A 16,566-nucleotide genomic window follows, 5' to 3' on the forward strand; every position below is an offset into this window, starting at 1 on the left:
CTTCCTTATTAGATTTCAAATTCTTTGAAGGCATAAATTAAGTGTTATGCACTGAAATGTGCATTTCCTTGAACATGGCATTCGTGTAATAATTATTTTGGAATAAGTTACCATGTGAATTGATCTCATTATTTAGTTAATATTTGATAGTTTACCAATATGACCTAATTTTCATTTTCATGAAAATAATGAACATCTTAGTAACAAATTTCAATAGGTTTAATACTGTATTTAACTTTGTATAAGATAAATAGGATATTCTGAATATAAAATTTATAGTATTCCAAACAGAAAAGTTTTGTTAACAACGGGTGTGAAATTTAAAAGGAAGAGAGGGAAGGCAGGATGAGGTACAAATGAAAGAAACTAACATTTAGTGAGACTTATTATGTGCCAGTCACTATTTAAGATTCTTGCATAGAGTATCTCATTTGACTTTTATCATAATCCTTTGGAACGGATCCCCATTTTACAGATGAGAAAACTAGGGCTCAGGGAAGTAACCAACCAGGAGGAAGAGTCTTTCTAAATAGGAATGATGAACACCTATGAATTTTAATACTAAACAAAGAGTTTAGTATTAGCTTATATGCAGGATAATAAGCAACTAACCTTATTTTTTGAATTCTTAGGGATATATTACTGTGACAAGATGAGGACAGTGTTAACAGTGTTCTCCTCTCCCTTGAGGTTGTTGGAGAAACAGAAACACAAAATCAGTCTGAAAGCAGTTTCTGAGTATTTATATGGTCTATCATAACAATTGGTTTTTGAGGCTTATGGCGAATTACAGAGCCAGTACCTCTCATCAAAAAGCTTGTATTCTGCTGGGAAGTGAAGCATATAGATGGAATGAAGAGAAATACACAAATATGATGATTACTAAAAATGCCTTGAGGGGCCACAGAGTTTATGAGTTGATGCTGAGGTGCACAGTGACTGGCACCCCAGAAACATGTCATCAAGCTTTTTCTAGATGAGACAGCCTGCATTTGTTGCAGAGTCGTGACATTCCCTTAGCTTGACTGGGGATCTTATGTGCAACCTCTTGGATCCACAGGTTTATTAGAAGAGCTTGTTCACTTGCTCCCTAAACACCTGCTTCACCTGTTTGTTCCTCAGGGTGTAGATGAAGGGATTGAGCACTGGGGTCACCACGGTGTTGAGCAAGGCCACCACCTTGTTCCTGTCCTCCCCCTGGCCGCCCTTGCCCGACCGGACATACATGAAGATGCAGCTGCCATAGAAGAGAGAGACGACGATGATGTGGGAGGAGCAGGTTGAGAAGGCTTTCTGCCTCTCCTTGGCTGAGGGGATGTAAAGGATGGTGTGGAGGATGTGGCCATAGCAGGTGGCCGTCACGGACAGAGTGCCCAGTAGGCTGACGTTGGCCAGGATAAAACCCAGAAACTCGATCAGACTTGTGTCTGCACATACGAGTTCCAGGAGTGGAAAGCTGTCACAGAAGAAATGATCAATGATATTGGGACCACAGAATGGCTGCTGAAATGTGAGGAAACCTGGAATGATGTTGAGAAGGAACCCTGTGATCCATGAAGAAAGAACTAGCTGGACACAGACCCTTTTGCTCATGATGGTGACATAATGCAGGGGGTTACATATGGCCACATACCTGTCAAAGGACATCACTGCCAGTAGGAAGAACTCAGTGGTGCCCAGGAAGAAATAGAGAAAACTTTGTAGGAAACAGCCTGCCAGGGAAATTGTTTTGTCTCCAGTCAGGATGTTGGTCAGCATCTTGGGGAAGATGACCGAGGTGAACCAGATCTCTAGGACAGCAAAGTTGCGGAGGAAGTAGTACATGGGGGTGTGGAGGCGCCTGTCCGTGAGGGTGAGGACCATGATGAGGAGGTTCCCCAGTAGAGTGAGCAGGTAGGTCAGGAGGAGCCCCAGGAAGAGGAGCATCTGCAGCTCACAGGCGTCTGAGAGCCCCAGCAGGATGAACTCGGTGACAGCGGTGTGGTTCCCCGTGGCTCCTCTGGCCTCTGCTGGGAATGACCACTCAGAGGTGTGCGGCTTCAGGAGTCGTGATGTTCTGGGGTTCTGAGGACACTTGGAACTGAAAGGAAAGAGGGGTTTTGAGCTGAAGGAATCCTTTATTTCTTCAACCTGCAAATCCCTTTTCCTCCCTCCTTGGGCTGATTGTCCAGATCCCTCACTGAGTTAGCATCAAGTTACATACTTTGATTTAATTGTCTGGTATTCTTTGGGCAAATTTTTGCCTTTACCAATTCTTTTTCTCTTTTTCTTATTTATGTTAGGAAGTGTGTGTCCTTTTATTTCTTCTTGATCAGATGATGTCTTTCCCCTTATTTGTCCAAATGTTTTAAGGGGTCTCTCAAATAAAGTAAAATACTTCCTCTGCAAATCCTGTATCCATTGATCACAGACCTTTATCAAAAACACCGATGGAAAATTTACTCTAGAACTTGTTACACAGACATTTCAGTTAGAGAGACTCCGTGTGTGCACCTGAGTTTCAACATTTACTAACTGGTCTGGGGCCAGTTGTCTAACCTCATGAAACTCTGCTTCTTCAATAGGAATAAAACAGTTCACAAGGGAAAAGTTCTGCAGAATTTAAATTAGTAATGTATACTCAACACCTCACGCAAGGTTGACCACTGACCATGCAGTCACATAATGCTAGTGATTTTTATTTCTCTCTTTCTGACTGATATTCTTGCAGGATGATTAAGGGTAAGTAAAAATAAAATTGGAGAAAACATACTGGATTTAGAGCAATGTGTACTTAAACAAAAAGTTTTAAAATATAAAAATATTATCAGGTCATCATGGACACTTTAAGATATACAGAAAATGAAAAGAATCACCTGTAGTCCTACAGAGACAACTGCTATTAATATATTGATTTACTTCTATTGTACTTTTCTATTATTTCCAGTGTATGGATTTGAATGGTCATGCACACAGATTATTATTTTCAACATCCTTGCTTCCCACATATCAATACAATGAATTATTGTTATACTATTACAAATCCTTTCTTAGATATTATTGGCTGATATTATTTGAGGGATTTGTGTGCTATAAGATTGTTGTATTGGAGGAGAGAACATGCATTTGTAGATTAGGCATGATGGTTATTTCTTTGGGATACATTCCTAAGTAATATTAACAATAATGATAAATTCTCATATTTAGAATTTTTTTAGTTCAATTTTAGAGAATATGTCTTTGTTTTCTCGGTCTTTTCTAAAAGATTTTTTTTTTCTAGTTTTTACATTGTTCAACGGTGTCTTTCTGGTTCTGGATAAAGCAGTAGGCATTCTTGCCATCGGTTGTCCTTTATAGAAATGACAGGTAAAGGCAAGCTTCTGTGGAGAAGAGTTGACTCTATCTGAGACAGGAGCAGGAATTAATGTGATAAGCCTGCCTCAGAGAAATGGTAACACAGTGCAGGATAGCTGTGTAAAATATGTATTTATATGGAAGAGAATTGGATGAGAACACAGAAAAATGAGCATAATTGCCACAATAGGATGGGAGGATGGCGGGTGATTTTTGTTCTGTCTCTTTATTATTTTATTATTGATTGTAAACTAACTTAAATTCAAAGTCACAAAGGAAACTTGCACAATGAGCCCATTTGGACTAATGGTTGGGTAAAACATTTTGAGACAAATGGGAAATAAATGGCTGCCCATGCATAGAGTGAAAAAAGTCTTAATGATTCTGTGAGCCATCAGCTGTTCCTCAGTCAGGATACTGAGAATGATGCAAAAAATCAAAGAAGCGAGCTGTGCCACAGCCCGCCAGTGGACACCTGGAAACAGATGCAGGCTTCCAGCCAGAGAATCCAGAGGAATCAGGTTCCCCTTCCGGACTCCAAAAATTGCACCAACGTAGATTACCTCACTAGATACTAGGTGAGATGCTCAGTTGTCTTCAAGGCAGTTCTGATGAGGGGAGACTCCTGGTTTTCACAGGAAACTCCCAACTCTGCAGGGTTGCCCGAGGAGTACACTTCTTGGGGGCTTACCAGAGATGTGAAGTGAAGGACGTGCCAGAGCTGTAACATGGTCTGCAGGTCATGGACACAGACAGGTCCTGTTCTCTTGTACACAGTGTCTGCAGGTATTCATATTTTCCAACAACCAATCTCTCTTAAGAAATATTCTCTGACTCTCACCATCCACATATAATCAGTTGTCCTCAATAATGAACAATCTCTGGACATTCCCCAGAACTTCACCAGTTTCTCCTGATCCATCACTGTTACCACTGGGCCAATTTCCTGGGGAAAAGGACATGAAGACCTATTTAATTATTCTTCCATCCCTCATATAGTAAGGCAGAGACAGACATCAATAGATGCTGATTAGTTTAACTCCTTTTCAGTTGGGCTTAAGAGATTTCTGGCCCTTCCAGGAGTATGGTTTCCATAGAGAGTTCTGGGTGAAATAGTCATGGCAGACTGTTTGCCTCTGTGGAGCTGGCAACAGGCTTGGACTGCTTGGGGTTCTGTTTGGTCTCCATGGAAACTCAGAGATACAGAAGGTGCAGAGCTCAAACTTAATCAATCTAGAGATTCATGTTATTCTCTTACTGGTTGGAGCTATGCTTCCCTGGAGATTCATTACCATCAGTGGTAATAAGACCTAAGAAAGTCCCTAACCTCTTACTTTCTTCAACTTTGGAATTAAAGTTTACTTTATTTTGACCAAGAAGCTGAGAAACCTCTAATGAATTTTAACTGTAACAAAGAAACATAGTTATTAAAACATTCAATAAGTTTTGTGGTGTGCTTTTTGTGTGGTAAGTATGACTCCAGATGCCAGATATAGGCAATGTCTTGTGGGGAAGACAGCCATTAAATAATAAGACACTATTGAGACTAGTGTCTGAAGAAGACCACATCGGAGATCCTGAACCAGACTGAGGTATGAGGAAAGATATTCCTGATGAAGTTACATAAAGTTGTTTTTCAGTCACTTAGAGATGTCCAACTCTTGTGACCCCATGGACTGCAGCATGCCAGGATTCCCTGCCCTGGAGTTTGTTCATACTCATATCCATTGAGTTGATGATGCCATCCAGCCATCTCATCCTGTGTCATCCACTTCTCCCCATGTCTTCAATCTTTCCTAGCATCAGGTCACTTCCAATGAATTGTCTCTTTGCATCAGGTGGCCAGAGTATTGGAGCTGCAGTTTCAGCATCAGTCCTTCCACTGAATATTCAAGGTTTATTTCCTTTAGGATTGGCTGGCTTGATCTCCTTGCTGTCCAAGTACTCTCAAGAGTCTTCTCTAGCACCACAGTTCAAAAGCATCAATTCTTCTGCACTCAGTCTTCTTTATGGTCCAGATCTCACATCCATACTTGACTACTGGAAAAACCATAGCTGTGAATATATGGACTTTTGTGCACAAAGTGATGTCTCTGCTTTTTAATATGCTGTTTAGATTTGTCATAGCTTTTCTTCCAAGGAGAAAGTATCTTATAATCTCATGGCTGCAGTCACCATTTGCAGTGATTTTGGAGCCCAAGAAAATAAAGTCTGTCATTGTTTTCATTTTTCCCCGATGTATTTGCCATGATGTGATGAGACCAGATCCCATGATCTTCGTTTTTTGAATGTTGAGTTTTAAGCCAGCTTTCTCACTCTCCTCTTTCACCTTCATCAAGCTGCTCTTTAGTTCTTCATTTTCTGCGATTAGGGTGGTGTCATCTGCATGTCTGAGGTTATTGATATTTCTCCTAGCAATCTTGATTACAGCTTGTGCTTTATTCAGACTAGCATTTCACATGATGTACTCTGCATAGGAGTTAAACAAGCAGGGTGACAATATATAGCCTTGACATACTCCTTTCCCAGTTTTAAGCCAGTCCATTGCTCTGTATTAGGTCCTGTTTTTTGGTTTTTTTTTTTTTTTTTGACCTCCATACAGATTTCACAGGAGGCTGGTAAGGTGAGCCAGTATTCCCATCTCTTTAAGAATTTTCTGCAGAGTGTTGTGATCCAACAGTCTTTAGCGTAGTCAATGAAGCAGAAATAGATGTTTTCCTGTAATTCTCTTGCTTTTTCTATGATCCTACATATGTTGGCAATTTGGTTTCTGGTTCTTCTGCCCTTTCTAAATCCAGCTTGTACTTATGGAAGTTCTTGGTTCACGTACTGTTGAAGCCTAGCTTGTAGGATTTGCACATTACCTTGCTAGCATATGAAATGAGTATAGTATGCTATAGTTTGAACATTCTTTGACATTGCACTTCTTTGGGATTGGATTAGATGTCTAAATTCTTTAGCATCAAAGGATTGAATTTCTTTAAAATAAAACTTATTTTATTTAAAAATTAAAATAAAACTCATTTTAATTTGAGTTATCCTGACCATTAATATAATCAGGAAGATCCCCCAGAGAAGGAAATGGCAACCCACTCCAGTACTCTCGCCTAGAAAATTCCATGGACAGCAGAGCATGGTGAGCTACAGTCCATGGGGTCTCAAAGAGTTGGACACAACTGAGCGACTTCACTTTTCCGTGGTGGTTCAATAGTAAAGCATCATCCTGGCAATGCAGAGACATAAGTTGGATCCCTGAGTTAGGAAGATCCCCTGGAGAAAGAAATGGCAACCTACTTTAGTATTCTTGCCTGGGAAATCCCATGGACAAGAGGAGTTTGGCAGGCTCCATTCCATGGGGGTCACAAAAGGGTTGGACACAAGTTACTGACTAAACAACAATGACCGTTAGTAAGTTGAACATCTTTTCACTTGTATATGGGCCCTTTGGGTTTACTTTTCTGTCAGGTGTCTATGTATATACTTATCTCATTTATCTCTTGGGTTGTTAGTCTTTGTTTATTATAGAAAATAGTCTTTTATATGTATTTACATTCTTCCATCTACCTCCTTCTTGAATGCCCTTTTAAACTTGTTCATGTAGTTGTTTCTTCCTTGACCTTGGATAGAATTCAGGACAGTTATGGAAATTTTCTGGGCATACATATAGTTTTAGAAGTCCTTCTTTTACCCTTTGTTCAAAGAATGGAATTACTGAATTGTCTGAACCCATATAATTGTTAAATTTTGAATGTCACTTAAAGTGAAAATATATTCCTTTTTTCACATGAAGCCTATTTCAGGCAGGTGAACCTCAGAGAGAAAGGGTGTGTGGTTTTGGCATCCTCCGTGTTCACTATGCAAGCAGACCTCCCCTTTATCTGTGTGTGCTAACTTTGTCCTCCTCCAGGGATATGGGATGGGATTGAGTTGGCATGTAGTGGATAGATATGTTAGAGGAAGGGGAAGGTGGTATGGACAAAGATGTTAGTGTGGTGGTAAGAAGTGGTAAATTTGATACCTATTTTGAATGTATAATCCACAGAATTTGCTAATGTATTGACTTTGGGAAATGAAAGAAAGAGAGAGAGTCAAAGGTAATGTAGTTTTGCTTTTGATCTGGAGCAATAAGTGCTTTTCTTATGGTAAAATACATAATCATATAAAATTTATCATTTTTTAAAAATTTTATTTATTTTTTATTGAAGGATAATTGCTTTACAGAATTTTGCTGTTTTCTGTCAAACCTCAACATGAATCAGCCATAGGTATACATATATTCCCTCCCTTTTGAAACTCCCTCCCATCTCCCTCCCCATCCCACCTCTCTAGGTTGATACAGAGACCCTGATTGAGTTTCCTGAGCCATACAGCAAATTCCCATTGGCTATCTATTTTACATATGGTAATGTAGTCTTCTCCAACACCACAGTTCAAAAGTACCAATTCTTTGGTGCTCAGCTTTCTTTATAGTCCAGCTCTCACATCCATACATGACTACTGGAAAAACCATAGCCTTGACCAGATGGACTTTTGTTGGCAAAGTAATGTCTTTGCTTTTTAATATGCTGTCTAGGTTGGTCATAACTTTCCATCCAAGGAGGAAGCATCTTTTAATTTCATGGCTTCAATCACCATCTGCAGTGATTTTGGAGCCAAAAAAATAAAGTCAGCCACTCTTTCCACTGTTTCCTCATCTATTTGCCATGAGGTGATGGGACCGGATACCACAATCTTAGTTTTCTGAATGTTGAGCTCTAAGCCGACTTTTTCACTCTCCTCTTTCACTTTCATCAAGAGGTTTCTTAGTTCCTCTTCACTCTCTGCCATAAGGGTGGTGTCATCTGCATATCTGAGGTTATTGATATTTCTCCTGGCAATCTTGATTCCAGCTTGTGCTTCCTCCAGCCCAGCATTTCTCATGATGTACTCTGCATATAAGTTAAATAAACAGGGTGACAATATACAGTCTTGACATACTCCTTTTCCTATTTGGAACCAGTCTGTTGTTCTGTGTCCAGTTCTAACTGTTTCTTCCTGACCTGCATACAGGTTTCTCAAGAGGCAGGTCAGGTGGTCTGGTATTCCCACCTCTTTTAGAATTTTCCACAGTTTATTGTGATCCACACAGTCAAAGGCTTTGGCCTAGTCAGTAAAGCAGAAATAGATGTTTTTTTCTGGAACTCTCTTGCTTTTTTGATGATCCAGCAGATGTTGGAAATTTGATCTCTGGTTCCTCTGCCTTTTCTAAAACCAGCTTGAACATCTGGAAGTTCATGGTTCACGTATTGCTGAATCCTGGCTTTGAGAATTTTGAGCATTACTCTACTAGCATGTGAGATGAGTGCAATTGTGCAGTAGTTTGAGCATTCTTCGGCATTGCCTTTCTGTGGGATTGGAATGAATCCCAATTTCTCCAAAATCCCAGTTTCTCCATTGTTGCCCTGTAAATAAGTTCTTCAGTATCATGTTTTTGGATTTCGTATATATGTGTAAGAATATGATATTTATCTTTCTGTTTCTGACTTCATTCTGTATAATAGGTTCTACGTTCATCCACCTCATTAGAACTGATGCAAATGTGTTCCTTTTTTATGGCTGAGTAATATTCCATCATGTATATGTACCACAACTTCTTCTTTTTTTTTTTTTTTAATTTTTTTATTAGTTGGAGGCTAATTACTTCACAACATTTCAGTGGGTTTTGTCATACATTGATATGAATCAGCCATAGATTTACACGTATTCCCCATCCCGATCCCCCCTCCCACCTCCCTCTCCACCCCATTCCTCTGGGTCTTCCCAGTGCACCAGGCCGGAGCACTTGTCTCATGCATCCCACCTGGGCTGGTGATCTGTTTCACCATAGATAGTATACATGCTGTTCTTTTGAAACATCCCACCCTCACCTTCTCCCACAGAGTTCAAAAGTCTGTTCTGTATTTCTGTGTCTCTTTTTCTGTTTTGCATATAGGGTTATCGTTACCATCTTTCTAAATTCCATATATATGTGTTAGTATGCTGTAATGTTCTTTATCTTTCTGGCTTACTTCACTCTGTATAAGGGGCTCCAGTTTCATCCATCTCATTAGGACTGGTTCAAATGAATTCTTTTTGACGGCTGAGTAAAATTCCATGGTGTATATGTACCACAGCTTCCTTATCCATTCATCTGCTGATGGGCATCTAGGTTGCTTCCATGTCCTGGCTATTATAAACAGTGCTGCGATGAACATTGGGGTGCACGTGTCTCTTTCAGATCTGGTTTCCTCAGTGTGTATGCCCAGAAGTGGGATTGCTGGGTCATATGGCAGTTCTATTTCCAGTTTTTTAAGGAATCTCCACACTGTTCTCCATAGTGGCTGTACTAGTTTGCATTCCCACCAACAGTGTAAGAGGGTTCCCTTTTCTCCACACCCTCTCCAGCATTTATTGCTTGTAGACTTTTGGATAGCAGCCATCCTGACTGGCGTGTAATGGTACCTCATTGTGGTTTTGATTTGCATTTCTCTGATAATGAGTGATGTTGAGCATCTTTTCATGTGTTTGTTAGCCATCTGTATGTCTTCTTTGGAGAAATGTCTGTTTAGTTCTTTGGCCCATTTTTTGATTGGGTCATTTATTTTTCTGGAATTGAGCTGCAGGAGTTGCTTGTATATTTTTGAGATTAATCCTTTGTCTGTTTCTTCATTTGCTATTATTTTCTCCCAATCTGAGGGCTGTCTTTTCACCTTACTTATAGTTTCCTTTGTAGTGCAAAAGCTTTTAAGTTTCATTAGGTCCCATTTGTTTAGTTTTGCTTTTATTTCCAATATTCTGGGAGGTGGGTCATAGAGGATCTTGCTGTGATTTATGTCGGAGAGTGTTTTGCCTATGTTCTCCTCTAGGAGTTTTATAGTTTCTGGTCTTACATTTAGATCTTTAATCCATTTTGAGTTTATTTTTGTGTATGGTGTTAGAAAGTGTTCTAGTTTCATTCTTTTACAAGTGGTTGACCAGTTTTCCCAGCACCACTTGTTAAAGAGGTTGTCTTTTTTCCATTGTATATCCTTGCCTCCTTTGTCAAAGATAAGGTGTCCATAGGTTCGTGGATTTATCTCTGGGCTTTCTATTCTGTTCCATTGGTCTATATTTCTGTCTTTGTGCCAGTACCACACTGTCTTGATGACTGTGGCTTTGTAGTAGAGTCTGAAGTCAGGCAGGTTGATTCCTCCAGTTCCATTCTTCTTTTTCAAGATTACTTTGGCTATTCGAGGTTTTTTGTATTTCCATACAAATTGTGAAATTCTTTGGTCTAGTTCTGTGAAAAATACCGTTGGTAGCTTGATAGGGATTGCATTGAATCTATAGATTGCTTTGGGTAGAATAGCCATTTTGACAATATTGATTCTTCCAATCCATGAACACGGTATGTTTCTCCATCTGTTTGTGTCCTCTTTGATTTCTTTCATCAGTGTTTTATAGTTTTCTATGTATAGGTCTTTTGTTTCTTTAGGTAGATATACTCCTAAGTATTTTATTCTTTTTGTTGCAATGGTGAATGGTATTGTTTCCTTAATTTCTCTTTCTGTTTTTTCATTGTTAGTATATAGGAATGCAAGGGATTTCTGTGTGTTAATTTTATATCCTGCAACTTTACTATATTCATTGATTAGTTCTAGTAATTTTCTGGTAGAGTCTTTAGGGTTTTCTATATAGAGGATCATGTCATCTGCAAACAGTGAGAGTTTCACTTCTTCTTTTCCTATCTGGATTCCTTTTACTTCTTTTTCTGCTCTGATTGCTGTGGCCAAAACTTCCAACACTATGTTGAACAGTAGTGGTGAGAGTGGGCACCCTTGTCTTGTTCCTGATTTCAGGGGAAATGCTTTCAATTTTTCACCATTGAGGGTGATGCTTGCTGTGGGTTTGTCATATATAGCTTTTATTATGTTGAGGTATGTTCCTTCTATTCCTGCTTTTTGGAGAGTTTTAATCATAAATGAGTGTTGAATTTTGTCAAAGGCTTTCTCTGCATCTATTGAGATAATCATATGGTTTTTATCTTTCAATTTGTTAATGTGGTGTATTACATTGATTGATTTGCGGATATTGAAGAATCCTTGCATTCCTGGGATAAAGCCCACTTGGTCGTGGTGTATGATTTTTTTAATATGTTGTTGGATTCTGTTTGCTAGAATTTTGTTAAGGATTTTTGCATCTATGTTCATCAGTGATATTGGCCTGTAGTTTTCTTTTTTTGTGGCATCTTTGTCTGGTTTTGGAATTAGGGTGATGGTGGCCTCATAGAATGAGTTTGGAAGTTTACCTTCTTCTGCAATTTTCTGGAAGAGTTTGAGTAAGATAGGTGTTAGCTCTTCTCTAAATTTTTGGTAGAATTCAGCTGTGAAGCCATCTGGTCCTGGGCTTTTGTTTGCTGGAAGATTTTTGATTACAGTTTCGATTTCCTTGCCTGTGATGGGTCTGTTAAGATCTTCTATTTCTTCCTGGTTCAGTTTTGGAAAGTTATACTTTTCTAAGAATTTGTCCATTTCATCCAAGTTGTCCATTTTATTGGCATAGAGCTGCTGGTAGTAGTCTCTTATGATCCTTTGTATTTCAGTGTTGTCTGTTGTGATCTCTCCATTTTCATTTCTAATTTTGTTAATTTGGTTCTTCTCTCTTTGTTTCTTAATGAGTCTTGCTAATGGTTTGTCAATTTTGTTTATTTTTTCAAAAAACCAGCTTTTAGCTTTGTTGATTTTTGCTATGGTCTCTTTAGTTTCTATTGCATTTATTTCTGCCCTGATTTTTAGGATTTCTTTCCTTCTGCTAACCCTGGGGTTCTTCATTTCTTCCTTCTCTAATTGCTTTAGGTGTAGAGTTAGGTTATTTATTTGGCTTTTTTCTTGTTTCTTGATGTAAGCCTGTAATGCTATGAACCTTCCCCTTAGCACTGCTTTTACAGTGTCCCATAGGTTTTGGGTTGTTGTGTTTTCATTTTCATTCATTTCTATACATATTTTGATTTCTTTTTTGATTTCTTCTATGATTTGTTGGTTATTCAGAAGCGTGTTATTTAGCCTCCATATGTTTGAATTTTTAACAATTTTTTTCCTGTAATTGAGATCTAATCTTACTGCACTGTGGTCAGAAAAGATGACTGGAATGATTTCAATTTTTTTGAATTTTCCAAGACCAGATTTATGGCCCAGGATGTGATCTATTCTGGAGAAGGTTCCGTGTGCACTTGAGAAAAAGGTGAAGTTGCTTGTTTTGGGGTGAAATGTCCTATAGATATCAATTAGGTCTAGCTGGTCCATTGTGTCATTTAAGGTTTGTGTTTCCTTGTTAATTTTCTGTTTAGTTGATCTATCCATAGTTGTGAGTGGGGTATTAAAGTCTCCCACTATTATTGTGTTACTATTAATTTCCTCTTTCATACTCGTTAGTGTTTGCCGTACATATTGCGGTGCTCCTATGTTGGGTGCATATATATTTATAATTGTTATATCTTCTTCTTGGATTGATCCTTTGATCATTATGTAGTGTCCTTCTTTGTCTCTTTTCACAGCTTTTATTTGAAAGTCTATTTTATCTGATATGAGTATTGCGACTCCTGCTTTCTTTTGGTCTCCATTTGCATGAAATATTTTTTTCCAGCCCTTCACTTTTAGTCTGTATGTGTCTCTTGTTTTGAGGTGGGTCTCTTGTAGACAGCATATATGGGGGTCTTGTTTTTGTATCCATTCAGCCAATCTTTGTCTTTTGGTTGGGGCATTCAACCCATTTACATTTAAGGTAATTATTGATAGGTGTGGTCCCGTTGCCATTTACTTTGTTGTTTTGGGTTCACGTTTATACAACCTTTCTGCATTTCCTGTCTAGAGAAGATCCTTTAGCATTTGTTGAAGAGCTGGTTTGGTGGTGCTGAATTCTCTCAGCTTTTGCTTATCTGTAAAGCTTTTGAGTTCTCCTTCATATCTGAATGAGATCCTTGCTGGATACAGTAATCTAGGTTGTAGGTTATTCTCTTTCATTACTTTCAGGACGTCCTGCCATTCCCTTCTGGCCTGGAGGGTTTCTATTGATAGGTCAGCTGTTATCCTTATGGGAATCCCTTTGTGTGTTATTTGTTGTTTTTCCCTTGCTGCTTTTAATATTTGTTCTTTGTGTTTGATCTTTGTTAGTTTGATTAATATGTGTCTTGGGGTGTTTCGCCTTGGGTTTATCCTGTTTGGGACTCTCTGGGTTTCTTGGACTTGAGTGGCTATTTCCTTCCCCATTTTAGGGAAGTTTTCAGCTATTATCTCCTCGAGTATTTTCTCATGGCCTTTCTTTTTGTCTTCTTCTTCTGGAACTCCTATGATTCGAATGTTGGGGCGTTTCACAGTGTCCCAGAGGTCCCTGAGGTTGTCCTCATTTCTTTTGATCCTTTTTTCTTTTTTCCTCTCTGCTTCATTTATTTCCACCATTTTATCTTCTACCTCACTTATCCTATCTTCTGCCTCCGTTATTCTACTCTTGGTTCCCTCCAAAGTGTTTTTGATCTCATTCATTGCATTGTTCATTTTTAATTGACTCTTTTTTATTTCTTCTAGGTCTTTATTAAACAATTCTTGTATCTTTTCAATCTTTGTCTCCAGGCTATTTATCTGTAACTCCATTTTGTTTTCAAGATTTTGGATCATTTTTATTATCATTATTCTAAATTCTTTTTCAGGTAGATTCCCTATCTCCTCCTCTTTTGTTTGACTTGGTGGGCATTTTTCATGTTCCTTTACCTGTTGGGTATTTCTTTGCCTTTTCATCTTGTTTAGATTGCTGTGTCTGGAGTGGACTTTCTGTATTCTGGAGGTCTGTGGTTCCTTTTTATTGTGGAGGATTTACCCAGTGGGTGGGGTTAGACGATTGGCTTGTCAAGGTTTCCCGGTTAGGGAAGCTTGCGTCAGTGTACTGGTGCGTGGAACTTGATTTCTTCTTTTTGGAGAGCAATGGAGTGCCCAGTAATGAGTTTTGAGATGGGTCTATGTGTTAGGTGTCACCTTGGGCAGCCTGTATGTTGACATTCGGGGCTATGTTCCTGTGTTGCTGGAGAATTTGCGTGGTATGTCTTGCTCTAAAACTTACTGGCTCTTGGGTGGTGGTTGGTTTCAGTGTAGGTATGGAGGCTTTTGGACGGTCACTTATTGCTTAAAGTTCCATGTAGTCAGGAGTTTTCTGGTGTTCTCAGGTTTTGGGCTTAAGTTTCCTGCCTCTGGATTTCAGTTTTATTCTTCCTGTAGTCTCAGGACTTCTCCAACTATACAGCACTGATAATAAAACTTCTAGGTTAATGGCGAAAAGATTCTCCCCTGTTAGGGACACCCAGAGAGGTTCACAGAGTTACATGAACAGGAGAAAAGGGAGGAGGGAGATAGAGATGAGCAGGAGGAGAAAAAGGGGGACTCAAGAGGAGAGAGACAGATCTACGCAGCTGTCTGTTCCCAGAGTGTTCTCCGTATCTCAGACACCTACAAGGATTCACAGAATTGGATTGGGAAGAGAAGGGGAAAGGAGGAAATAGAGGTGTTCTGAGGTAGAAAACAGAGAGTCAAGATTGGGAGAGAATAATCTTCGGTTTAAAGATAGGGCTTCTCTTTTTTTTTTGGTAAGGTTATAGTGTAGTGAAAATGAAAATGAAGAGTAGTAGAGGAGTACTAGAGGACTTTAAAAGAAATAAGAGAAAAAGAAAAATAGAAAATAAAAGAGAAAACGGAAAGAAAAAAAAGAAGAAAAAAGAAAAAAAAAAAAAAAAAAAAAAAAAAAAAAAAAAAAAAAAAAAAAAAAAAAAAAAGAAAGAAAGAAAAAAAAAATTTTTTTTTCCCCTAATTAAAAAAATCGTAAAAATCTATGTAAATGAAAGTTAAGGAGTAATGGGGGAGTAATAGGGAATTTTAAAGGAAAATAAAAGAGAAAAAATAAAAAAGAAAAAATATAAAAAGAAAAAAAAAATTTTTTTTTTTTTCCTTACTTAGAAAAAAAAAGTAAAAATATATCTAGGAGTTTCTCTGGAGCTGCTGCGGTCAGTGTGGGTTCGGCTCAGTTTCAGATAGCTCCTCGTTCCAGCTTACACTTCTCGATATCTACAGGGCCCTTCCAGTGAAGTCGGTGTTTTCTAGAGGGATTTTAATCTGTTGCACCAGTCCCTTCTGAAGCGGTTCCCTTTGTTTATTTGGCTTCTGTTTGCCGGTCTCTTCAGAGCCTCATTTCCGCCCTGACACAGGCGGGCGGAGGTGGACTCTTATTCAGTCAGCTAGTTCCGTTGCGCTGCTGGGAGGGGCTGACGCTGCGGGGAGGGGCTGGCGCTGCGGGGCGGGGCTGACGCTGCGGGGAGGGGCTGGCCCTGCGGGGGCGGGCTGGCGCTGCCGGGAGGGGCTGACGCTGCTTTCTCCGTCTGCCGCTGCTCAGGCTCCCGGCTGTTCTATATGGAGCGCGCCCCGCGCTGCGCTAGGTTCCAGCCCTCGGGTGTTACACAAAAGCGCGGAAGGAAAAGCTGCGCCTGCTCTCTGTGCCTTCCCCGTCAGAGCGGTCCAGGCAGCGAGGGGCTTGATGGGCGCACTATCCCCAGGTGTGGCGCACTCACTCCCTTCCGCGGACCCAGTCTCAGTTTCCGCTGGCGCCAGTCGGTGCGCGCGCCTTCCGCCCTCCGCGTCCCCAGCCCCAGTCCCCGCCCGCGCCGGTCGGGTGCCTGCGCCCTGTGTCTCGCCGCGACCTTCCCCTCCCCCCTGCCTCCTGCCTCCGGCGGGGCTGGGCGGGTCCGCAGCCTGCGACCTCTTCTTGGGACTTTCTCCGTCCCTTTGTTCTGCGAACGGCCGGCAGTGTGTTCCGGCCGGTCAACTCTCTCCCCCTTGGTCTCCCACAGTTCAAGCTGGCACCTCACAGAAGCTCCCTCCGATTGTCCTCAGGGCACTCAGGCCCGGACCCTAGCCCAAGCAAGGCTGCCTAAGACTCCCTTCCCAGGACGGGTCTCCGTCCTTAGCTCTTTTGTCTCACTTTTTATCCTTTATATTTTGTCCTACCTCCTTTCGAAGACAATGGTCTGCTTTTCTGGGCGCCTGATGACCTCAGCTAGCGATCAGAAGTTGTTTTGTGAGGTTTGCTCTGCATTCAGTTATTCTTTTGATGAATTTGTAGGAGAGAAAGTGGTCTCCCCGTCCTACTCCTCCGCCATCTTGGCTCCTCCTCCCCTGGGTTTCTTTTGAGGCATGTTTTAAT

The 16,566-nt window shown here is 40.2% G+C and overlaps 1 protein-coding gene across 1 annotated transcript in view; it reads right to left on the reverse strand.

The window, feature by feature from the left end:
• Positions 1-882: 882 nt before the first annotated feature.
• LOC122444173 (olfactory receptor 49-like) overlaps positions 883-16,566 on the reverse strand; it is a 28,127-nt gene continuing 12,443 nt past the window's right edge. Inside the window, exon 2 of the mRNA XM_043472968.1 lies at positions 883-2,080. Within this exon, the coding sequence (XP_043328903.1) occupies positions 1,066-2,080 (1,015 nt within the window). The 3' untranslated portion in view covers positions 883-1,065. The remainder of the gene's footprint in view (positions 2,081-16,566) is intronic.

Source organism: Cervus canadensis, chromosome 6 (genome assembly GCF_019320065.1).
Source record: "Cervus canadensis isolate Bull #8, Minnesota chromosome 6, ASM1932006v1, whole genome shotgun sequence".
In the NCBI taxonomy this organism is placed as follows: domain Eukaryota; kingdom Metazoa; phylum Chordata; class Mammalia; order Artiodactyla; family Cervidae; genus Cervus; species Cervus canadensis.